Source organism: Salmo trutta, chromosome 9 (assembly GCF_901001165.1).
Source record: "Salmo trutta chromosome 9, fSalTru1.1, whole genome shotgun sequence".
In the NCBI taxonomy this organism is placed as follows: Eukaryota; Metazoa; Chordata; class Actinopteri; order Salmoniformes; family Salmonidae; genus Salmo; species Salmo trutta.
This window is the reverse complement of record NC_042965.1, coordinates 24,607,136-24,632,212: the sequence shown is the minus strand read 5'-3', so window position 1 is coordinate 24,632,212 and position 25,077 is coordinate 24,607,136. Positions and strand designations below refer to the sequence as shown.

At 44.0% G+C, this 25,077-nt stretch overlaps 2 protein-coding genes across 2 annotated transcripts; both read right to left on the bottom strand.

The window, feature by feature from the left end:
- Positions 1–314: 314 nt before the first annotated feature.
- LOC115200271 (ankyrin repeat and death domain-containing protein 1A) lies at positions 315–8,995 on the bottom strand. Its single transcript, XM_029763208.1, has 15 exons — positions 8,620–8,995; positions 7,593–7,693; positions 7,341–7,439; positions 7,111–7,209; positions 3,995–4,099; positions 3,756–3,860; positions 3,550–3,648; positions 3,200–3,298; positions 2,938–3,036; positions 2,684–2,782; positions 2,337–2,435; positions 2,130–2,225; positions 1,411–1,612; positions 931–1,062; positions 315–836 (listed from the first exon to the last, which is right to left on the bottom strand). The coding sequence occupies exons 1-15, from the start codon at positions 8,783–8,785 to the stop codon at positions 781–783; spliced, it is 1,656 nt and encodes a 551-aa protein (XP_029619068.1). The 5' UTR covers positions 8,786–8,995; the 3' UTR covers positions 315–780.
- Positions 8,996–11,537: 2,542 nt separating this feature from the next.
- On the bottom strand, positions 11,538–22,126 carry LOC115199600 (DNA polymerase kappa-like). The gene is made up of 15 exons (XM_029761927.1): positions 22,049–22,126; positions 21,751–21,870; positions 21,046–21,198; positions 19,253–19,384; positions 18,967–19,138; positions 17,740–17,864; positions 17,429–17,595; positions 17,274–17,306; positions 15,367–15,690; positions 14,591–14,600; positions 14,335–14,506; positions 13,486–14,184; positions 12,921–13,139; positions 12,179–12,227; positions 11,538–11,622 (listed from the first exon to the last, which is right to left on the bottom strand). Exons 1-15 carry the CDS (start codon positions 22,100–22,102, stop codon positions 11,538–11,540), a joined length of 2,514 nt encoding a protein of 837 aa, XP_029617787.1. The 5' UTR covers positions 22,103–22,126.
- Between the last annotated feature and the right edge of the window lie 2,951 nt (positions 22,127–25,077).

Genomic DNA, 25,077 nt, shown 5'->3' with positions numbered 1-25,077 from the left:
CACCTGTTGTCTTCGGCGAATGTGGCTAATCACATTTGATTGAAAAACAGGCACTCTATTTTTGCTCTATTATAGTGGCCACTATAGTAGACATCGAGCAAGTACACAAGGCTCTGTGCAAAAATAATGTTCACCGAGTAAAACATGTAATAATCCCCCCTCACTCACGTGTTACTGTCAAGTTCAACACAACAATAACTATCTTTGGGCTACACATTACATTGTACACATGTTCTACAATGTGCCAGCAGAGCACGATACCCTTTGTTGGCATAATTGATCTTTCAGGCAGAGAATACACCTGGCATACCCCTTTTTATTGAGAAAGAGGGAAAGTGTGGTGTTCCTTTCACCTCTATGGTGGCATCCAGGCCAAGCTACACTTCATCCCTGCCTCATGTTCACCTAATTCTTTAAATTAACCACACAACGTTACTTTAGATAGTTAGTTCGTTAACATTTCACACAGATTTCCAGGGTCCAGTAAGCAACTAACGCGTTATAAGGAAAGGCAAGGAGTAGTATACCAGTTAATACTATAACGAATTGGTTAGGTTACTAACGTTAGCGCATCTGATGTTGTCACGTTAGCTGTCTAATTTTCACACCATAACTGATCAAATAATTGAGTTTAAGTTGGCTAATGTTGCTCAACATTTCTCTGGCTTGCTAACGGATAATTCGATCCGGCTAGCAAGATACTTGTTCCACAAATGCTTTGGAAAAAAATGCTTGTTGGTTGAACGCATGCACATATGTCCATGTCATTTTTTTCCACCTTTATGAAAGGATGCATTTCTTCATGTCTCTTTCCTCTGTGTCCATTCGTATTTTATCTGTAAAACAACACACCCATCTGTAATTTGCTGTTATGACTTCAACATAAATGTTATATTTTCCTATGAGGTAAGGGTCATGGACACCCCATACCTGCTATGGTCTTGTTGCCTATGGCAAGCAGGCCCTGATACAGCTCTTTAGCAGGACTCCTTTGGGCCAGCTCTACCCCATGAAGCCAGATCAACAGCATCCTGTTCCCATGTTCCTGGTAGCTCTGCTGCCCTACACACACACACACACACACACACACACACACACACACACACACACACACACACACACACACACACACACACAGAGAGAGAAAGCAAACCCATTAAATTAGAATATGTTCTGAGTCCACTTCCCTGGTAAAATAAGAGTTAAATTACTTAGCGTAGTTAAGGCTTTCCTTGGTAATGTCACCCAAGTGGCTGGTTTTTGGAACAATGTCAAATGAGTACAGAATCAATAAAACAGAATCCCTCTTACCGATATCTATATTTTATCTTTACACTTGGTATTGATAAATTAATGAGTTTCGAATGATTACACTGAGCCAAAGGTGTTGTGTGTGTGTGTGTGTGTCACCTGTCCACTGCTCCTCGATGGCAGCCACCTGCTGCTCAGTGAAATGCCAGTGGAGCGCCAGCCTCTTCCAGTCACCTGGCTTCAGCAGGCGGTAGGCCAGGTGCCAGGCGGTGCCGCGGGTCTGTTTGCTCTCCGTACGGTGGTCTAATTTAAACGTCAGCGGAGTCTGGCTGTGAAGGTTCTCATTAAGCTCAGTGTTGGCCTGGAAGGGTAATCACATCTAGTCACCCGAGAAAGGACAAGCTTCACAAACTGAGAGCAGTGAGTGTCCAGAGATAAGCACACATCGTCCCATGCTTACTGAATGCCAGAGCCACTTGCTTTGACTGTCAGGTCGGGTATGGAAGAAATGCTGAATCAATTTGACACTGAAATTGATTGTCAAGCATTTCAGGTCCATAAATAATGTTCCCACTGCCAGCGTTAATGGTATTACAGGGATTAATCTGGAGTTGTGACTGTAGGAAATTAATAATCTGTAATGAATGTAATCATTGATTTCCAGCTCCAGTAAATTGATTAGCAGATGACTTCAGCAACGTATTAGTCTCTTTGATTGAATTTACTGCATTTGATCATACAGTACAGCTCTATGGAGGTCTATGGAGGTCTCTCACACAACAGTAGGCTACACATTCTACATTCATTCACAATTATAGAGGATAAACAAACACACAATGAAGTTAGTTATTTCCATTGTGGTTCTCTGTTAACATTACCCTCCTCCATGTGAAATATCTCTCTGCTTTGATGATCATGTCCACGATGATGACCTCGTCTGCTCGGGCTGCCACACCCAGTGCTGTCTTACCCTGCTGCTCAAAACAGAAACAGTTGTGTGTTGAGTGGGAAGTTGCCGTGAAGAGGAGAGGGGTCAAATGAGCCTATTCATGGTTAGATCATCATTCTTGGTGTCCATGTTTCACCTTGTCTTGGAGGACAAGGTCCATCCCAGCTTTCAGAAGCATCTCAACAATGTCCACTCTGGCCAGCTCTGCAGCTATATGCAGGACAGTCTGGGACCTCTGAGGAGGACAGACGGGAGCTCAAGGTATAAGTTTCCCTTAACCACAGATCTAGGGTCAGATTACCAAACCCATAACTTCAACCATTACAATGTCTACATAGTGCACTACTTTTGACAGGACCCGGGACTAGTAATGCACTATGCAGAGAGTAGGGTGCCATTTGGGACACAACTAATTCATTATAACATTGATGTGGACTGAGTATACTCTTTTACAAGTGGACTGAGTGCACGTGTTGTATGTACGTGATCAGTGACGTTGATGTTGCAGCCAGCCTCGAGCAGTGTGTGGATGACAGGGATGTGACAGTTCTTCACTGCCAGGTAGAGAGGAGCCTGGAGGTGCTGCCAATGGAGACACAACCAAAATTGACCATTATATAGAAACTCTCTCAGATGTCAGGTCATACTACAGACTACTGAGTAATTACACAGATAACAGGTTGGCTTTATTCATGGTTGACCAAGACGTAGGACCAGTTCACTATGCTCACTCTCACCTGGTTTTGTAAGTCCACCTGGGCCGAGTTCTCTATGAGAAGTCTCACCAACGATGTGTGGCCCTTCTCTGAGACGGGGTGTAGAGCACTGCTTTGGTCCTAAGAGGGGAGAGGAGAGGTTCCCATTGAATAGAGAGGTCTAGGAGTCTATTAGTAGGTAAAGTACTGTAGTAGAATAAACGGGGTGTGATTTAGTAACTATGCCTGGTGGCGACCATTTTAGTGAATAGTTGGAGGGTGTGGTTTATGTTTACAGGCCTACCATGGTGACAATGTTTGGGTCACAGCCTGCCTCCAACAGAGCCTGGACGCAGTCCTCATGGGCAGCGCCAGCAGCCAGGTATAGAGCCGTCTCCCCAGCCTGCCACGAATACATCAGTCATTTATCAGCCATTGACCTAAAGCAGCGACTGCAAGGTGTAGCCATTGAGCACACACCATCGTACATGCTGGCAATCAAACAGCTCCATTGAAAAGGAAAAGGCGCAGCACTCGCTCAACATTAAAGATAATTTTTTAAATTTAAGCAAGTTTCAAATGTGAACGTTTTGGCCTCCAATGGCCTTTATCAGAATCAAACTGCTCCAGACAGCGTTTACAGTGGGACTTTACCGTATTGACTTCATTGAGAGTTTCAAAGCTCTTCAGCAGTAGCTGGACGACATCCAAGTGGCCATTGCCGGCAGCCAAATGCAGAGGTGTGTTCCCATTCTAGCATTTAGAGAAAGAGAAAAAGCAGGAGGAAATGAGGAAGGGAGAGAAAGACAGAGGAATAAACAGTCCTACAGCCCCCTGATAGGTGTAATACACACACACACCTGATCTTCCTCCATGGTGGCCATATTGTACTCCTCCTCCATCAACATCTGCAGCATCTCCACAGAGCCATGCTCTGCTGCCAAAGCAAACGCTCTGTGTCCAGACTGAGAGAGATTGGTGCGGGGGGGGGGGGTAGGTAGGAGATGAAGAAAAAGGGTCAGCTTATTGAACTAATTCAGCCCAATCAATATTTGAAATGGATGCAATGGTTACTGATACTGTATGTCTATGTAGTTACCAGGTCCTCTTTGTCCAGCTCTTTCATCATCAGGTCGTAGATGATGAATGTCATTATGTCAGTGTGGTTGTTGATGGCAGCACAGTGCATGATGTTCATTCCCAGCTGAGAAGAGAGAAAGTATTCAGACCCCTTGACTTTTTCCACATTTTGTTAAGTTACAGCCTTATTCTCAAATAGAATAAATTAAAACAAATCCTCAGCAATCTACACACAATACCCCACAATGACAAAGCGAAACAGGTTCTTAGATATTTTTGAAAATGTATAAAAAATAAAAACTGATACCTTATTTACATACAGTTGAAGTCAGAAGTTTACATGCACCTTAGCCAAATTCATTTTAACTCAGTTTTTCACAATTCCTGACATTTAATCCTAATCCCTGTTTTAGGTCAGTTAGGACCACTACTTTATTTTAAGAATGTGAAATGTCAGAATAATAGTCGAGTGATTTATTTCAGCTTTTATTTCTTTCATCACATTCCCAGTGGGTCAGAAGTTGACATACACTCAATTAGTATTTGGTAGCAGTGCCTTTAAATTGTTTAACTTGGGTCAAACGTTTTGGGTAGCCTTCCACAAGCTTCCCACAATAATTTGGGTGAATTTTGGGCCATTCCTCCTGACAGAGCTGTAACTGAGTAAGGTTTGTAGGCCCCCTTGCTCGCACACGCTTCTTCAATTCTGCCGACAAATGTTCTATAGGATGAGGTCAGGGCTTTGTGATGGCCACTCCTATACCTTGACTTTGCTGTCCTTAAGCCATTTTTCCACAACTTTGGAAGTATGCTTGGGGTCATTGTCCATTTGGAAGACCCAGTTGCGACCAAACTTTAACTTCCTGACTGATGTCTTGAGATATTGCTTCAATATATCCGCATAATTTTCCTCCCTCATGATGCCATCTATTTTGTGAAGTGCACCAGTTCCTCCTGCAGCAAAGCACCCCCACAACATGATGCTGCCACCCCTGTGCTTCAGGGTTGGGATGGTGTTCTTCGGCTTACAAGCCTCCCCCTTTTTCCTCCTAACATAACGATGGTCATTATGGCCAAACAGTTCTATTTTTGTGTCATCAGACCAGAGGACATTTCTCCAAAAGTATGATCATTGTACCCATGTGCAGTTACAAACTGTAGTCTGGCTTTTTTATGGCCGGTTTTGAGCAGTGGCTTCATCCTTGCTGAGCGGCCATTCACGTTATGTCGATATAGGACTCGTTTTACTGTGGATATAGATACTTTTGGTTTGCACTTTTTTGGGGGATTTGCACTTTTCACAGCAAATTATGTTCATCTCTAGGAGACAGAACGCGTCTCCTTCCTGAGCGGTATGACGACTGCGTGGTCCAATGGTGTTTATACTTGCATACTATTGTTTGTACAGATGAATGTGGTACCTTCAGGTGTTTGGAAATTGCTCCCAAGGATGAACCAGACTTGTGGAGGTCTACAATTCTTTTTCTGAGGTCTTGGTTGATTTCTTTTGATTTTTCCATGATGTCAAGCAAAGAGGCACAGAGTTTGAAGGTAGGCCTTGAAATACATCCACAGGTACAACTCCAATTGACTCAAATGATGTCAATTAGCCTATCAGAAGCTTCTAAAGCCATGACATAATTTTCTGGAATTTTCCTAGCTGTTTAAAGGCACAGTCAACTTAGTGTATGTAAACTTCTGACCCACTAGAATTGTGATACAGTGAACTATTTGTGAAATAATCTGTCTGTAAACAATAGTTGAACAAATTACTTGTGTCATGCACAAAGTAGATGTCCTCACCAACTTGCCAAAACTATAGTTTGTTAACAAGAAATTTGTGGAGTGGTTGAAAAACGAGTTTTAATGACCCCAACCTAAGTGTATGTAAACTTCCGACTTCAACTGTAAGTATTCAGACTCTTTGCTATGAGATTGGAAATTGAGCTCAGTTACATTCTGTTTCCATTGATCATCCTTGATGTTTCTACAACTTGGAGTCCACCTGTGGTAAATTCAATTGATTGGACATGATTTGGAAAGGCACACACCTGTCTATATAAGGTCCCACAGTTGACAGTGCATGTCAGAGGAAAAAACCAAGCCATGAGGTCAAAGGAATTGTCCGTAGAGCTCCGAGACAGGATTGTGTCGAGGCACAGATCTGGGGAAGGGTACAAAAAAATGTCTGCAGCATTAAAGGTCCCGAAGAACACAGTGGCCTCCATCATTCTTAAATGGAAGATGTTTGGAACCACCAAGACTCTTCCTAGAGCTGGCCGCCCGGGCAAACTGAGCAATCAGAGGAGAAGGGCAGGGACTGGGAGACTAGTCAGGATCGAGGCAAAGATGAACAGAGAAAAGTACAGAGAGATTCTTGATGAAAACCTGCTCCAGAGAGATCAGGACCTCAGACTGGGGCAAAGATTCACCTTCCAACAGGACAACGACCCTGAGCACACAGCCAAGACAACACAGGAGTGGCTTCGGGACAAGTCTCTGAATGTCCTTGAGTGGCCCAGCCAGAGCCCGGACTTGAACCCGATCGAACATCTCTGGAGTGACCTGAAAATAGCTGTGCAGCAACGCTCCCCATCCAACCTGACAGAGCTTGACAGGATCTGCAAAGAAAAATGGGAGAAACTCTCCAAATATAGGTGCATCAAGCTTGTAGCGTCATACCCAAGAAGACTCAAGGCTGTAATTGCTGCCAAAGGTCCTTCAACAAAGTACTGACTAAAGGGTCTGAATACTTATGTAAATGTGATTATTTATATATATATTTTATAAATTAGCATATTTAAATAAATAAAAGTTTTTGCTTTGTCATTATGGGGTATTGTATGTACATTGAGGGGGAAAAAACTATTTAATACATTTTAGAATAAGGCTGTAACTTAACCAAATGTGGAAAAAGTCAAAGGGTCTGAATACTTTCCAAAGGCACTGTAGATGACAACACAACTTCACATTTTGATTTCTCAAATGGTTATGGAGAAATTGTGTTGATTATTGTAATTGATATCCTAGATGGCTGAGATGTCAGAGAACAGCTTAGGTCTGACCAGCAGAACGAGGAAAGGGATTTCTGAGAAATATTCAAGGCCTTTGTGAATAGGAACAGAGGTTCCCTACCGCATTCTCAACCTTCTGATCAGCACCACCCTGCACAAGCAACTTCAGGATGGGCAGACTTCCAAACCAGGCAGCCAGGTGGGTGGCTGTCACTCCATGCTGTGTGAGTATGTATGAAAGAGAGAAATAGTTTAATTTTGACAAACCATGGCCATTCTCTCCTGAGAGTTTGTTGAAGAGAAGCTTTAAAAGTCACCATCGGTAACACCGGAAAAGTGTTGTCTTCCTACCTTGTCCTCTTGATTGATATTTGCTCTGCGCTGGAGAAGGACTTGGACGGCCTCTATGTTTTTCCCAGCAACTGCATAGTGCAGGGCAGTGCGATCATGCTAGGGTCAATGCATGGGACAAGTTATTCTAACAAGTGACACAGAACAGAATACATGGTTCTAATAAAGAAGTAACAGCAATAGTACGAGTCTCCTGTAGTCCCACTAACTGCAGTGCGGAGATGATGTTCCTGGATATGAGGACTGACTCACCAAATTCTTTGCGTCAACCTTGACTGCCCTTCCCAGAATCTTCATGGTCTGTACATCATTTATCTTTGCTGCTTCAATGTACTCCTTCTCTAGCTCCAGCACTGCAGACACATAACAAACTCACCAGGTGCTTCACAATAAGTAATACATCAATATGCATGTTTTTCTTTTGAGAACATGGGGTGTGACATTTCAGTTATTATGACTAGTATGAGGGTGGAATTGGTAAGGTGTGTGTGTGGCCAATACAAACACAGCTCTTTGCACACTGGATGTTCACATCCAGTCAAACCATTACCCATGACAGACACATGGTAACACCTAAGGTTTTCCAACATGGATTCAACCATAAGAATGATCAGGGATTTGGTCAAGAGCATTATCATTTCTACAGTATATTATCATAACATAATCCTTGCACAGTCATTATAATTAAGAGGATAAGGATATTCATTGCTTGCTTTGGTCTACGGAAGAATTTGTTGGCATTGAATGAATATTCACCAATGTTTCTCAACATTTAATACCATAATTACAAGAACACAATTTCCAATTGTGTTAAACAGGGCAGAAGTAAGGCTCTGTTGCCTCAGGCTATTATTCTTATTGTTAAATTTGACCTTGGGACAATTCCACTGTGACAGAGTGATGCTGAGACTCCGATTTTTCACTTTAAAATGTATGTCAAACAAAAACCAGTGATTGCAAAGCTAAACAAACCCTACAACTATATGCACAAGGACTACTTTTAACAATTTCCACTTAAAATGTTTCAAAAACACATTCACTCGAATAACAGTGCAGATGGCACAAACAGCACAAACCCTCCTTCTGTTACCAAACTTTGCATCTCCACTGCATTTCAAGTAAATGTTTTTCTTTCAGTGTTTACTCAAGTTATGTTGAATAAAACATCTAATGATGTTTTTGATAAAATAAAACAAATCTAAACAGGGCTTAGGTGTTACCCAGTTACATGCTCACGGACACACGTTCAGACCGGCACACACACATACCTGGTACTCACACATTTCTTCGTTATTGTAACTGTTGGTCTCCTCTGTCTCCATGTTGTGTATAAAGTCAGTGAATCCCTTGACTGCTTTTTTTGTGGTTTTTGGTGTTTTAGGGTTCAGGTTCAGCTCCTTCATCAGCTGCGCCCCCATCCTCTCCTTCAAGGACATTCTCTCCATGGTGAATATCTGGTGACTTCTCCCTGTATCCTGGGCTGGACCCCAGTCTCTCTGTTTAATACTTGTCTTGCCAAACAACCATGTAGCATTACTGAATGAATGCAGAAAGTATGGTCAGGAACTGGACCTTTTCATTGAAGCAGATACTGAGGTTCTTACTGCATAAGGAATACAAAGTGGTGTGGAAATGGAGCAGTATATGTACATTACCAGGGCTGGAAGGCTGACCTCTGTTTACTCTAGAAGCCCACACCCTTCACAGACTCGCTTCTGGTTAAAGTGAGTGCATAATAATACCTGCACTGCCTTATCTACACTCTAAGCCTGGAGTAGTGAGCTGTATGAGCGCAGATTTATGACTGACTCTGCCTCATCTACACTCTGAGCCTGGAGTAGTGAGCTGTATGAGTGCAGATGTATGACTGACTCTGCCTCATCTACTCTAAGCCTGGAGTAGTGAGCTGTATGAGTGCAGATTTATGACTGACTCTGCCTCATCTACACTCTAAGCCTGGAGTAGTGAGCTGTATGAGTGCAGATTTATGACTGACTCTGCCTCATCTACACTCTGAGCCTGGAGTAGTGAGCTGTATGAGTGCAGATTTATGACTGACTCTAGTCATTCATGTCTATTTGACTATTGAGCTCCTATATGTACAGTATACTATTATTGTGAATCTAAGCTCCAATCAAAACTTTGAAAGTAGTTGAGGCCTTAGGTGTGTTTAAATGGATTTATACTGCACACATGAAATACTCATCAACATTGACAGAGACTTTACAAAGTTTAACAAGGAGAATAATTGATTGCCAACTCAGTTCATTCAGCAAATGTCAATATGGTGGTAACTTTCAGCAATATTCTTGTGGAAACAATCTTAAATACTAAATGCACATTTAAATATAATCTTAAACAATTTAGATATTTAAGTTTCCTTATGCAAAACTATAATACACTGAACAAAAATCTAAACTTAACATGCAACAATTTCAAAGATTTTAATGAGTTACCGTTCATATAAGGAAATCAGCCAATTTAAATAAATAAATAAGGCCCTAATCTATGGATTTCACATGACTGGGAATACAGATATGCATCTGTTGGTGACAGATACCTTAAAAAAAAAAGGTAAGGGCATGGATCAGAAAATCAGTCAGTATCTGGTGTGACCACCATTTGCCTCATGCAGCGTGACATTTCCTTCACATAGAGTTGATCAGGCTGTTGTCCCACTCCTCTTCAATGTTGCTTGAAGTTGCTCGATATTGGCGGGAACTGGAACACGCTGTCGTATACGTCGATCTAGAGCATCCCAAACATGCTCAATGGGTGACATGTCTGGAGAGTATGCAGGCCATGAAGAACTGGGACATTTTCAGCTTCCAGGAATTGTGTACAGATCCTTGCGACATGGAGCAGTGCATTATCATGCTGAAACATGAGGTGACGGCGGTGGATAAATGGCACAATAATGGGCCTCAGGATCTCATTACGGTATCTCTGTGTATTCAAATTGCCACCGATAAAATGCAATTGTGTTCATTATCCGTAGCTTATGCCTGCCCATACCATAACCCCACCATGGGGCACTCCATTCACAATGTTGACATAAGCAAACCGCTCGCCCACACGATGCCATACACGCTGTCTGCCATCTGCCCGGTACAGTTGAAACCATGATTAATCTGGGAAGAGCACACTTCTCCAGCGTACCAATGGCCATCGAAGATGAGCATTTTCCCCAAATGAAGTCGGTTCCGATGCCGAACTGCAGTCAGATCAAGACCCTAGTGAAGACAATGAGCACGCAGATGAGCTACCCTGAGACAGTTTGTGCAGAAATATTTTGGTTGTGCAAACCCACAGTTTAATCAGCTGTCCAGATGGCTGATCTCCGATGATCCCGCAGGTGAAGAAGCCAGATGTGGAGGGCCTCGGCTGGCGTGGTTGCACCTGGTCTGCGGTTGTGAGGCACTGCCAAATTCCCTAAAATGACGTTGGAGGCGGCTTATGGTAGAAAAATGTACATTTAATTATCTGGCAACAGCTCTGGTGGACATTCCTGTGGTCAGCATGCCAATTGCACGCTCCCTCAAAACTTGAGATGTCAGTGGCATTGTGTTGTGTGACACAACTGCACATTTTAGAGTGGCCTTTGTTGTCCCCAGCAAATGCTTACCTGTGTAATGATCATGCTGTTTAATCAGCTTCTTGATATGCCACACTTGTCAGGTGGATGGATTATTTTGGCAAGGGAGAAATGCTCAGTAACAGGGATGTAAACAATTTTGTGCCCATTTATATTTTGTTCAGTGTATTTAAAAAATGTAATCTTATACTGTTTAGTTATTCTAACCACTATTCTTCACATCCATCGTACACCTTTACATCTAAAATGGTGCAAAACACAAGATGCAAAAACACAGTCCCCTCATTTAGCAGCAGCTAGTACATGATCAAGTATAGCAGTACAATAAATAAATCAAGCAATTTTGTATGACCATTATGACATTAAAGAATGAACAAAATTCATAAACTAACATTATAGAAAGAAGAAAGTGCATCTTCAATGCTTGAGTAAGCAATCCAAATGCCCAGCAATCCAAGAAGTACTAGGTAGGTAGGTATGGTTTCTAGTGAGGTCACCAGCACTCCATTCACCTGAGATCCAGGTAACAGTCAGCCTTCATCACCGTCTGAGAATAAGATGCCATCCTCTAGGTCTTCGTGTGTGTTGTCACCTAAGGTGCGTCACCTAAAGAACTTGTCGATGGTGTTCCGAGCTGGGCCCAGGGCTTTGGCCTTCTTAGATGGGGGCGGGGGAGACGAGCCTCTCCTGGAAAAGTAGCCAGAACGAAACACAGCACATCTTACTGCACAATTCTCACTGTCTTCACCAGTATCTGAAACCTTCTTGTCAACTTGTGGTCAATGTTTTAATCTACCACACAACATTTGTGTTTAATTAAGTCCATTGTGAATGTGCTGACTTTCAAGTCAATTGACAACGTTAATTGGGGCGGCAGGGAAGCCTAGTGGTTAGAGCGTTGGGCTAGTAACCAAAAGGTTGCAAGTTCGAATCCCCGAGCTGACAAGGTACAATTTTACATTTACATTTACGTCATTTAGCAGACGTTCTTATCTGTCGTTCTGCCCCTGAACAAGGCAGTTAACCCACTGTTCCTAGGCTGTCATTGAAAATAAGAATTTGTTCTTAACTGACTTGCCTAGTAACATTTTAAAAAATGAATAAATTCAAAGCTAGGGTGTCCCTAACACCATGAGTCAGTAACCATGGGTACATCTAATCAATTCTCTCTCTCCTCTCTGAGTGACTCTGATATATACATCCTGAGTCAGAGATATGTCTAAGAAGATGTAGCTAGACTCACCTTTTGCTCTTGCCTTTCTGTGGCGCTCTCCGCAGGGGCTGCTCTCGCTCTGTGGAGGGAAACAGGAAAAGCCATTAGGAAAAAAAGAATGACAACTGTCTAGGTTCGACAAGCAATTTAGTCATTTGTGTTTTTTCCAAAGCTATAAAGACTGCAACCTCACAGGCAAGTTAGTTAAGAGGAAACTGGAAGAGACTTTCTTTCCATTGTCAGGGTTGAATGGGTGAAGAAGTTATTTACCAGTGGCAGTGAGCAGGGCAGGGGAGGCCCCACAGTGTGAAATGAGATGTCTTCTCTCTCTCAAAGGAAATCAATACACAGCCCCCACAATACCATGTCACTGAGACAGACAGACTGGCCTCACAGTGGCCAAACAAATTATTCTAGTTTCACCCTTAGACCAGGTCAGTTTTACTCTTTCTTGGAAGAAAATATACTCAACCTCAATTTACAATGTCCTGGATTACATATTGAGTAAAAACAGGCAGAAACAGGACCCATGTAAACACTGGGGATGTGACTGACATTGGAAGCGCATTGAAAACAGGGTGGGAAAGTTCTTGGTCTATTTTAATGACAATTTGGTATTTTATTAGGATCCCCATTAGCTTGGCTTTTTCCGCATTTTGTTGTTCTAACATGGATTGATTTGTTTTTTCCCCTCATCGATCTGCACACGGTGCCCCATGGTGACATGTAATGTGTAATCAATCATTAAATAAAACATCTCTGAAACACTGACCTTTGTGGGCAGCAGGTGTTGCATTGTGGGTGGTGTGGTCCACAGACGCCATTCCTTCAAGCTCATGCAAGACCTCCTGGTTTAGACAGAGGTCAACGTGTCGGTGAAAGAGGGTGAGGTTATCGGTGTCCTGTGTCACCTGACACACTGGGCAGGTGAGGGCCGGTTCTCTGGGGTCATGTGACTCAACCTTGGGGGTAGTCATTGGCCGAGGGCCACCTGGGGACAACGGACTAACACGAGGGTCACTTTGAGATGAACCCTTCAGGATGTTAGGGTCTGTAACTCTAGGTATAGACACACCTCCATTTGGACAAGTGTTAAGGCAGACAGGGTTCAGGCCCACAGCGTTTAGTGGAATATTAGTTGTACTAGTCTCATACAGAAGTAGTCCTTTATGATCACCTGCACTAGAGTCCAATCGAAGGCCCAATGAGTCCAACATGCACCTACTGAGTGGGTCCCTACCTTTCTCCATCAACCCCTCCTCCCTCCTCCTTTCCCCTTCAGCTCTCTATTTCTCAATCTCCTCTTCCCTCTCTTTCTCCACCTCCTCCTCACAGACACTGGAGCCTCTCTAGTTCTGTGTCTGTGTGAATGTTGTGCTCCATAGGAACCCCACTGAGACACTGGTCAACATGTCTGTTGAAGACTATCAGGTCTGTGGTGTTCACCTCCCTGAAGCACACAGGGCAGGTCAGACTGTCTGTCCCTGGCTCTGTGGACCAGCACAATGAAGTAGACACATGGGCCTCTGTGCATTTGGCTGTAGGTGCATGTGTCATGTTGTCAGAAGCTGTCAATGCACTCATAGAGAAGTGTGTCTCTGCTGATGTATTTGGATTCTTCTGAATGGGTGTCTGTTTGGGCTTGGTGGCTGATGAGGCTGGGCCCAGTCTGGTCTCTAAGACGTTCCACTTTCCATCCTCTGGTGGGTCCTCTCTCTCAGCTTGCAGCCGCAGCCTCTGGGCGCGAGCTCTCTGGAAGAAGGACTGCTGCTGCTCCCCAGTCCTCCCCACCTCCACTCCTCCCCAGCTGGGTACCCAGGGGTGATCCTCCTGCCCCTGGCACTGCTGTACCAGGGAAGGGCAGGGAAAGAGCTGGGTCTGGCCTGGAGGCTTAGGTTGATGCTCTTTCACAGGCTTGTGGGAGGAGATCTGTGAGGGGCTACTGGAGTCAGCCCTGCCTTGCTGGAGGAATCCCACAATGCTCTTCTGCAGGGGTTTCTTGTCGTCAGCGCTGACAAAGCTGGAAACTCGAATGCCTGCAGACACGCAAGGGTTAATAACAGAATCAGTAGAAGGTACTTCATATATTATTGATATATACAACATACATGAAAGGTGATATTAAGTATTTTTTTCCCAATGGTATACTCCATTTAAACCAGTGAGAGAAGGTAAGTTAAGATTACCCATGAGCCTCAGTCTCAGTGGCTGGGGGCTGACGTTGTCGATCTCAGTCGTCAGCAAGTCCTTAGCGACAGCAAAAAGCTTGTCACTCGCAGCAACGGCACACGGCAATGTCCACGCTCTGGTTTTCACCTCAAAGTTGACATTTTTCAGCTTCAACGTCACTGTCTTGCCCTGGAAGAAAACAGAGCAATGACATGGTGAATTACAGGATACATCTGGTTGAACCTGGGGATGGAGTCAAAGGACAAAACAGACATTGATTTGACTGATAGATGACACAAGTGAAGAAGGGTCAAAGACATTTTCCTAAGAGCGTGATGATCATCCCCAAGCAGCCTATTCCCCAGGCAGGCTGAGGATCACACTGGTCCCTGGTATTCTCCATAATGGCTCTCTATTTCCTCCAGGTATCAAAAGAACATTAGGGCTCAGCCAGGGAGTGATGGCCATGCCAAGGCAGCTCTCTCTATCGATTGGGAGGGGAACAAACGCTCTAGTAATTGTGTGAGATGCTTCTTAGAGACAGATTGATTCTGGGATCCAACACTGGTACTGTGATGTTCTACGACCCCAAAATACCCTCTCAGAGGAAATATCCTTTCTGTTCAAGAACACTTTTCTGCTCTCTCAGACAATGGCTGTTCACAATGGTGCTGAATACTAACACCGGCCATGACACAGTTCCATGTACTGACGAACGGTTTTGTATCACATAATAGCCACAAAAAGCCAAATACTATGGAATCATTGCTTGATTTCAAAATTTTTACTATGAATCCAAGTGAATTTGTGTTTAAGAAAATATACTCTAAGCGAGGAGGAGAAATGTGCTACACAACTGCACTCTATTCTAATAATGGCCTATACTATTACTAAAAGTGTACTGTAATGAACCGACCTGTACTTTTCTTTTGATTCAACTTGTCAACTAATCATCAAGCCTCTGAAAAGGTGAAGCAGGTGAGCTAGTTCAGGGCTACAACAAAATTGTGAAACGTCTGGGGGGGTCCCCGAGGAGAGGGTTGATCAGCTGGGGGTCCCCGAGGAGAGAGTTGATCAGCTGGGGGTCCCTGAGGAGAGGGTTGATCAGCTGGGGGTCCCCGAGGAGAGGGTTGATCAGCTGGGGGTCCTCGAGGACAGAGTTGATCAGCTGGGGGTCCCCGAGGAGAGAGTTGATCAGCTGGGGGTCCCCGAGGAGAGAGTTGATCAGCTGGGGGTCCCCGAGGAGAGAGTTGAAAACCACTGCTGTGGAGTACCTTGAGAGTACCTCCTTCTGCAGCTCCTGAGCCAGGTCTTGACACAGCTGCCTGCACAGAGAGAACTGCTCCTCTAATGCACTCATCTCTCCAAATGTCCTGACAGAGAATGAAGGAGAGAGAAACAGGTTGATGTGGGGAGAGTAGAGTATGTTCCATTATTTAGCTATTTATTTCACATATACAGTAATCACATATACAGTAATCACATATACAGTAATCACATATACAGTAAGGTCCAAAGGTATTTTGACAGTGCCATTTTTTGTAATTCTGTCTGGATATGTGAAATAAATAAATGCATTTTAACTGAAACAATGACTATGAGGTTAAAGCGCAGACTGTCAGCTTTAATTTGAGGGCATTTTCATCCATATCGGTAGCCTAGCAAGCCACCTGATCTCGCAAGCTTACATGAATGTTCGCTGCACAGTGGCAATCAGTCTGGTTACTATGAGGCGATCACATTGGGTAAACCGTTTAGAAATTACAGAACTTTTTGTACATAGTCCCCCCCCCCCCCGATATATAGCCTGACAACTCACACCAAATTCTTCTGCTGCTCTGTCGTTCGCTACATACTTTAGTCTGAGAATGCCATCATTGAAGTCGATTGGGTGTTGCACAAAACAAAGTCAGCAATTAGATTGTCTCTAACCAATCAGAGTATCAAAGCCAATGACGAATTTTGAAACCGCCACTTTACACGTGTGTTCAGGGCTCAACCCATCGGTTTCTGGACCAATCAGACGGCCCCAAATGTGTTTGCCTTCGGTGAAAGGTGAGGGAGGTACTCAGATCCAGACTCATTGTGGAGAAGAAACTAACGTCCGTAGGCGTGGCGTTGCGTTTGGCTGGAGCAAGGAGTCTGGGTAGCCAGGCAACCCAAATTAATTTGCGTATTTAAGTAGTCAAAAGTTTAGCATTTGGTTATATATTCCTAGCACGCAATAACTACATCAAGCTTGTGACTCTACACACTTGTTTGATGCAATTACAGTTTGTTTTGGTTGCGTTTCAGATTATTTTGTGCCAAATAGAAATGAATGGTAGATAAGGTATTGATGAGTGAGAAAGTTACCCACCCAAAATGGCTAACCTCCCATTATTGGTAATGGTGAGAGGCCTCAAACGTTCTCACTCATAGTTATTCACCATTCATTCATTATTATCCATAATCATGGTAGCATCAATATTAATGTAGAAGTGTTCAGAAACAAGTATTCTATTCTTATTTAGAATAAAAGTGACTCCAAAATGACAAATTATTTACCATTTATTTCTATTCGGCACAAAATAATCGGAAACACAACAAAAACAAACTGCAACAGCATCCAACAAGTTTTTAGAGTCACAAGCTTGATGTAATCATTACGTGGTAAGAATATGGAACAAAATACTAAACCTTTGACTACTATAATACACATAAGTGAATTTGTCAAAATACTTTTGGTTCCCTAAAATGGGGAGACTATGTACAAAAAGTTCTACCATTTCTAAACAGTTCACCCAATATGGATATAATAGCCTCAAATGAAAGCTGACAGTCTGCACTTTAACCTCATAGTCACTATCATTTCAAATCCTATGTGCTTGAGTACAGAGCCAAAACAACAACAAACATGTCACTGTGCAAATACTTTGAGCTCAATGTATGTTGCCAGAAAGGGAAAAGAAACTACCTCTCTGTGCTCATGCTTTTTCTCTCCCCGTCCCTGTAAGTAAATAAAAAACAGACAGACTCAAGTCAGATGACTTCAACTCATTTGAAGGATTAATCTACTGTATAGTTGCCCCTCTCTGCCCTGCCCACCCCCTCTGCCTGCCCGGCCAGCACCTCTCGATGTGTGTGGAGCCCAAGCCCAGGGAGATGTCGAGGAAGTGGTGCCAGGATGTCTCAGAGAAAAGCAAGGCCAGCAGCGCCATCTCCTGGCCAAGATGGATACAGCTGGTGATACCTAGAGCTCCCAGCATCTTCTCTGTCACTTTCCCAATGCCTGATACCTGGCACACCAAAATACCATATTTTACTCATCTTTATTTGTAGGCCATCAGCTAGCAAAATGGTCCATAAAAAATCTCCTTAAGTAAGCATCCCTTAATAGGCTGTCTAGGTTTGGGGCTGAGGTTAGGTGTATAGCAGCCTACCTTCCGGACTGGCAGGTCCTGTATGAATACCATGACAGCCTGTCGGTTAGAGGGGAGTCTGTACTGGCCATTGGGTTTGTTCTTATCACTACATACCTTGGCCAGCATCATGTTTGGGGCAATGCCTAGAAGAATGACCAATAAAAGACCCATGGCAAATGTGTTACAAGCTTGATGTGACTACATACAGTATAGGATGATGAAGTTAGACTAGGATAGTAACATATCAAATGTTCCCTGAGGTATTTTCACACAACTATGTAACCCTCAGCTCTGTCCCAAAAGACACTTCATAGGGAATTTGGGCTCCCGAGTGGCGCAGCGGTCTAAGGCGTCATTACAGACCGTGGTTCGATACTGGGCTGTATCACAACCGGCCGTGATTGGGAGTCCCATAGGAAGGCGCACAATTGGCCCAGTGTCGTCCGGGTTAGGGGAGGGTTTGGCCAGTGTAGGCCGTCATTGTAAATAAGAATTTGTTCTTAACTGACTTGCCTAGTTAAATAAAGGTTCAATTAAAATCTAAATAGGGTGCTATCTGGGACTCAGACAATGTGTCCTCTGAGGAAAATGAACACACAGAGTCTCTCTCACCTGCGCTGGCAGTAAGTGAGGTTTTCTGCTCTCACCGCCTCCTCAGCACAGGTCCCAAACACCATCACGTCTCCCCCAGCCCCGCCCCCAGGAACATCCTGCAGAAAGGGGCAGGAGGAGGAGCTGGGGCTGTCCTCAAACAGGACAGTAGGCCATCACCCTGCTCCTCAGCTAGAGAGAGAGAGAGAAGGTGTGAGATGAGAGATGATTCACAGCTGTGTGTCCATGTCTCTTATCTTCTGCCCCCCTTGTCACTTGTTATACTTGACATGTGGCAAAAGTGAACTAGATAAGAGAAAGCAAGAGGGAATACACATACATAGTTCTAATCCCTTCTAATTTACTTTCTGTCAGGCAGGAAATGAAGGAAGAATTAGATAAGGCTTATGCTATTAAGCTCTTAATAACCCTCTTTCCTTTTGTTATATCTACCATAGAACCTTTATCTGCCTTTATATCGCATTCGAACTACTTACAATTGACTCTCAAAGTTGTCTTACAAATGACAACATTATCACAGTATGTAACCTATAACTGAAATATGGGTTTAAAAAAGCAATCCAACAGTGTAACAAATGAACATGACACATTTATTACACAGTAATCCACTGTATTTAGACACTGACTCCTGACCTGGCACTGACACGGATGTAGCTGTCCCAGGGTCGTTGGTCCGGAGACGGTGGCTACGCAGGGCTTCTGGCCAGACCCTCCTCTGCTCCAGGTGCTCACTGATGTCCAGGTAGGCCTCGTCCAGACTCATGGGAAGGAAGTGAGGGTCATAGTCTGCAAAGATCTCCCGGACCTAGCAGAGGAATAGGATGATTAGTGACCCATATGTCTGTTTGGGGAGGATTTATACATATAGTAAAAGCCTCACTGACCACTGAAACACTGAGTGTGTGTGTCAGATCCTTACTTCAGTGCTCACTGCTCTGTATTTGTCAAAGTCGGTTGGAACAATAACCAGGTTTGGGCAGAGCTTCTTCGCGATGAAGCCAGGCATGGCGGCACGGACCCCAAGCTTCCTTGCATGGTAGTTGGAAGTTGTCTGAGGAGAGTGGATAAAACAGAAACAAGTTGTAGACACAACCTGGGGCTCAATATGAGATAATTGTTGTAGTGCAATAATGGGCCATCTTTCAGATCCAGTTAGAAGACCATAAACTAGTTCATACATGAAAGAGAACCAGTGTGAGAAAGTTCGCCAGATAGTCATCCTCGCTACCCAGAGGGAGGTCCATAAGTCAACAGGCTTGGCTTTCTTATTTTGACACCACATAACTAGACATTTGGTATCACAAACTATATAATAATATATAATTATACATTATTTTGCTTGTCTCCATAGTCGTGCGTGGCCAGCCTTCCAAATCCTGTCTCGCTCAAGAGAAGCCTGGGCTTATACACTACATGGCCAAAAGTATGTGGACACCTGCTCGTCAAACATCTCCTTCCAAAATCATGGGCATTAATATGGAGTTGGTCCCCCCTTTGCTGCTATAATAGCCTCCACTCGTCTGGGAAGGCTTTCCACTAGATGTTGGAACATTGCTGCGGGGACTTGCTTACATTCAGCCACAAGAGAATTAGTGAAGTCGGCACTGATGTCAGCGTTCCAATTCATCTCAGAGGTGTTCGATGGGGTAGAGGTCAGAGTTCTGTGCAGGCCAGTCAAGTTCTTCCACACCGATCTCAACAAACCATTTCTGTATGGACTTCACTTTGTGCATGGGGGCATTGTAATGCTAAAACAGGAAAGGGCCTTCCCCAAACTGTTTCCAGAAAGTTGGAAGCACAGAATCGTCTAGAATGTCACTGTATGCTGTAGAGTTAACATTTTCCTTCACTGAAACTAAGGGGCCTAGCCCAAACCATGAAAAACAGCCCCAGACCATTTTTCCTCCTCCACCAAACTTTACAGTTGGCACTATGCATTGGGGCAGGTAACGTTCACCTGGCATCAGCCAAACCCAGATTCGTCTGTCGGACTGCCAGAAGGGTGAAGGGTGATTCATCACTCCAGAGAGTCCAATGGCTTTATACCACTCCAGCCGACACTTGGCATTGCGCATGGTGATATTAGGCTTGTGTGCGGCTGCTCGGCAAGGGAAACCCTTTTCATTAAGCTCCCGACGTACAGTTATTGTGCTGACGTTGCTTCCAGAGGCAGTTTGGAACTCGGTAGTGAGAGTTGCAATCGAGGACAGACGATTTTCACACACTATGCACTTCAGCACTCGCCTCTCCCGTTCTGTGAGCTTGTGTGGCCTACCACTTCGCGGCTGAGCCGTTGTTGCTCCTAGACGTTTCCACTTCACAATAACATCACTTAGTTTTTTTTACATTTATTTTATTTCACCTTTATTTAACCAGGTAAGCTAGTTGAGAACAAGTTCTCATTTACAACTGCGACCTGGCCAAGTTGACCAGGGCAGCTCTAGCAGGGCAGAAATGTTACGAACTGACTTGTTGGAAAGGTGGCATCCTATGATGGTGCTATGTTGAAAGTTACCGAGCTCTTCAGTACGAGCCATTCTACTCCCAATGTTTGTCTATGGAGAATGCATGGCTGTGTGCTCGATTTTGTGCACTTGTCAGCAACGGGTGTGGCTGAAATAGCCAAATTCCCTAATATGAAGATGTGTCCACATACTTTAGGCCATGTATTGTACGTTGCTAGCAAATTAACAGTCCTGTATTGAATCTCACCAGCATGCTCATAGAGCCCACGGCCATGGGTTTGTCCTTCAGGTCAGGACAGTCTCTCGTCTCCACCGCAGCGTAGAAGGCATCCATGTCCACGTGCACAATGACACGGCTCAAGTCACGAACACTCTCCAGGTCAAAGGTCATCTTCTCCACCTCCAATAAGACGTTCAAAGGCGACAGAGCTTCAATCAAATTATAACACCTAAATATATGGGGGCGGCAGGTAGCCTAGTGGTTAGAGCGTTGGACAAGATCGAATCCCTGAGCTGACATGGTAAAAGTCTGTAGTTCTGCCCCTGAACAAGGCAGTTAACCCACTGTTCCTAGGGCATCATTGAAAATAAGAATTTGTTCTTAACTGACTTGCCTATTTAAATAAAGGTAAAATAAAAAATACTGTAGAAGCTATAAACTTACTGTATCTGTGTATCAGAGGTCACATAATACCTATGTGTGTGTGTGTGTGTGTTTTTTATTTTATTTAACTTGGTAAGTCAGTTTACAATGATGGCCTACCCCGGCCAAACCCTAACAACGCTGGGCCAATTGTGCGCCGCCCTATGGGACTCCCAATCACAGCCGGTTGTGATACAGCCTGGAATCAAACCAGGGTCTGCAGTGACACCTCTAGCACTGAGATGCAGTGCCTTAGACCGCTGCGCCACTCGGGGGCCCGCGTGTGTATAGAGCCCGCCTGCACTGTACCTGTGTTTGTGCTTTGCTCAGCTGTTGCTCAGTGATGTGTGCTTTCTGCAGCATCATCCTCTCAATGCGCAGGTTCACCTGCTGTTCCTTTTTCATCTCGTTCTCATAGAACCTGGAGCCCTGTAGGAGAGGAAGGTCAACACAGAGGCTGATGACCTCCAGTAACTGGCCATGTTACACTGTGAGAAGAGAACACACTGGGCCTCCACACAAGTGGGGTTGTCAGTTCCTGTGCCATTACATTACAGTAAGGTGTTTGGGTGTTTGGATACACAGACAGAAGTTCTCAACATGGTACCTTGGAGGACTTCATGATGATCTTGTTTATCTTGTCCCTGTCAAGGCCCTCCATTCCAGCCTAGTTGTCGTTGAGGGCCATTCTGGAGAGGAAGCCCTCCCCACTGGAGGAGGTCCCCCCAGTCTCCATCCTTCACCTCAAGTGAGACCCTGCATTTAATACATAAAGTTAACGTTAAACCAAGCAAGAATAATTATGGTAGCGAAGTTAATAAGCTAGATACCACAATATGTACAAAAGTTGGTTAAAAATATTCTAAACAGCTAGTAACGTTTGAAGCAAGTTTCCAACTATCAATAACAAAAACAAAATTATATTTTGTTTGTCTACTGGCCGAATTTGGCGCCGTTATAAGTATCTTCTTTACCAATGCTTCCTGTCTTCGGTCTTCACTCCTGAGTTTTGAATTTGCTTCCGCATGCTAGCCATGTCATTATGGGGCAGGACCGGAGGTGCAGTCAGAGAGGAAGAGGTAAAGAGAGAGGCCCAACTCGGCGGAAAATCTGTCTCCCTCCGGTTCTGAAAACACGGCTTGCCCTGCGAAAGACTGGTCAGTACTCTGGTACTTCAGGAGAGAGGGACTAGGTGCCTTTTACAAGGGCTTCATCCCCAACACTCAGTCTCTGGTGCCATCTGAGATGTCAGATGTGACTCTTTCTCTTTCTACTTCTATTGGGGGGGATTCATGCATGGTCTACATCCCCACCAAAGATTATGTATATACAGACAAGATACTTGTCTCTCCGCCCTAACAATTGGAGTAGTTGTCCACAAAGCGGCACAGCAGACTGTCTAGCTCCCGTCTATCCTTTCTTTGGATTTGTGGATCTAATTATTTTCCAACATTTTTGAATATTTGATGAGGGTTGTTGACTTCAACCACCTGTATTCCACAGGAGGTTGGTGTCACCTTAATTGGGGAGAACGGTCTCGTTGTAATGACTGGAGCGGAGTAGATGGAATGTAACAAATACATCAAACACATGGTTTCCAGGTGTTTGATGCCATTCCATTTGCTCCGTTCCGGCCATTCCATTTGAACCTTTCTCCCTCAGCAGCCTCCTGTGCTGTATTCAATGCAGAGATGCTATGCTACTTGCCTCATGTCATGAATATGCATAGCCATCTCGAGACAACTCTGATATAAAGTGTTTTTTCTCAAAGTTGCAGGGATGTCATGTGTCCTACTTATATTGTACCTTTATATCAGTACACTCGTGACAAATTAAGCATTACGAAACTTCTATTCTATCAAATAAACCTCACGTAGCAAATAGGCCATTCATTTTATGTTTTACCAAATTCAAAACTCATTGATCTACATACAAAAACTCCTTGCTTGGTGTGCAAAAAAAATTAAAACGCTGCAGGAGACAGTCTTCTGTTTCAGCTGTGATGAAGGAAAGAGGAAAAGGAGGAAGAAGGTGTCGAAGAAAATGAGGAAAGCAGAGGTTGAGGTTGAACTTGATGAAGATGGCAATAGAAAGGGAGATGGGGGGGCGAAGAAGACTGGTGGCAAGTACAAGCAGAGTATGCCAGGTCAAGTGCTGGAGGTGAAATAGAAATGAGCGAGTTAAGTGGAGTGGAAGCTGTGGTGAAGAGCTCGGAGCCTGAGCCTTTCATCAATGGACATGATAAAGAACAATCTCATCCAGTGGGAGTGACATTTTTTGAGAAAGTGAATCCTAGCCTTTTGGCGGATCCATTTGTGGTTTCAGGGTGGGTGGGAAAGGAGTTGGGTGCAGCTGAGTCATTGAAAGTAACACGTGATTGTGGTATTTGTGTATGTTTCTTCTGCCCAGAGGGAGCGAGATCGGTGTATTGCTTTGCTCTTAGGAATAGGGCGCCATTGAAAGGAGTGATTACTGGGGTAGCGGTAAAGTGAAGGTGGACCAGCTGAAGGGCAAGATTCCACGTGTTTGTGATGCTTGTCGTTTGGTGCGATGCAGACTGAGTGGCATGACTGGTGAGAGTCATTGCCTGTTGTTTTGAGTTTTGATGTTGAGTCTTTGCCCGATAAAGGGATGTTAGAATATTTCAGTTATCCCGTACAAGGTTTTGTGCCGAACCCATTACGTTGTTACAGGTGTTCAGTTTATGGGCATGTGGCAGCAGTGTGTAGGAGGGAGTGGCAGCAGTGTGTGAGAAGTGTGCAGAAGGGCATGAAACAAAAGGAATGTGCCGTATTGGGGAAAGAAGCGTATGTGTTAATTGTAGAGGTGGCCATGGTGCTGGGGATCAGAAAGAAGTGTCCGGTGCGAGAGAGGCAGGTTGAGGTTACCAAGGTTAGAGTGCAGAAGGTGTCATATGCTGACACACTGAAAAAAGCAGAGGAAGATGGGTCAGGGTGAGGGATCCTGATAGGATTAACGTTCATAGCTATGGTTATTAACTGTACAGCAGAGATGGAACGTAGGTCACAGAAATGAGATGTTGTGGTGGCAGGGCAGAGAAGTATTTGGGGATGCCAGATTTGACTTCAGAAGAGTTACAGGGTGTGTTGTGCGGTGGTGTCCTGTTGGCCTGGGGAAAAGAGCCAGATGGGGTAAAATAATGGAATAGGGTTGTGGCTTTTAATGAGTATAAGGTTAAGGTAGGGTAATTGTTGATATAATTTTTTCTCCATTTTGTTTTGGGGATCAAACTATAATGGATTTATACCCCGGTCAAGTTGGTGGTGGCAATACATCATAACTTGGATGCCAACCGCTGTTAAACCTCACTGAAGAAGAAGATGCAGGAATGCCCAACATCCAGGAACGCCCCGAATTGCGGCCGCAAGTGCAACCTTCTCTACAGCGCTGATAAACAAAACCTTGACAATACATATGCATCTACATAAAGTTTAACAGGTAAGACTGTAAGAGTTTTGTTGATTTATTAATATGATCTCTCTACGTAACGTGATATGAATCAATTAATTTATTCAAACAATGAAATATCACATCGTAGCAAGTGATTTTGATATAGAGATCATATATTTTGCGCAGTTTCTGCATAGTGGCGATGATACCGAACAACCACAGGCG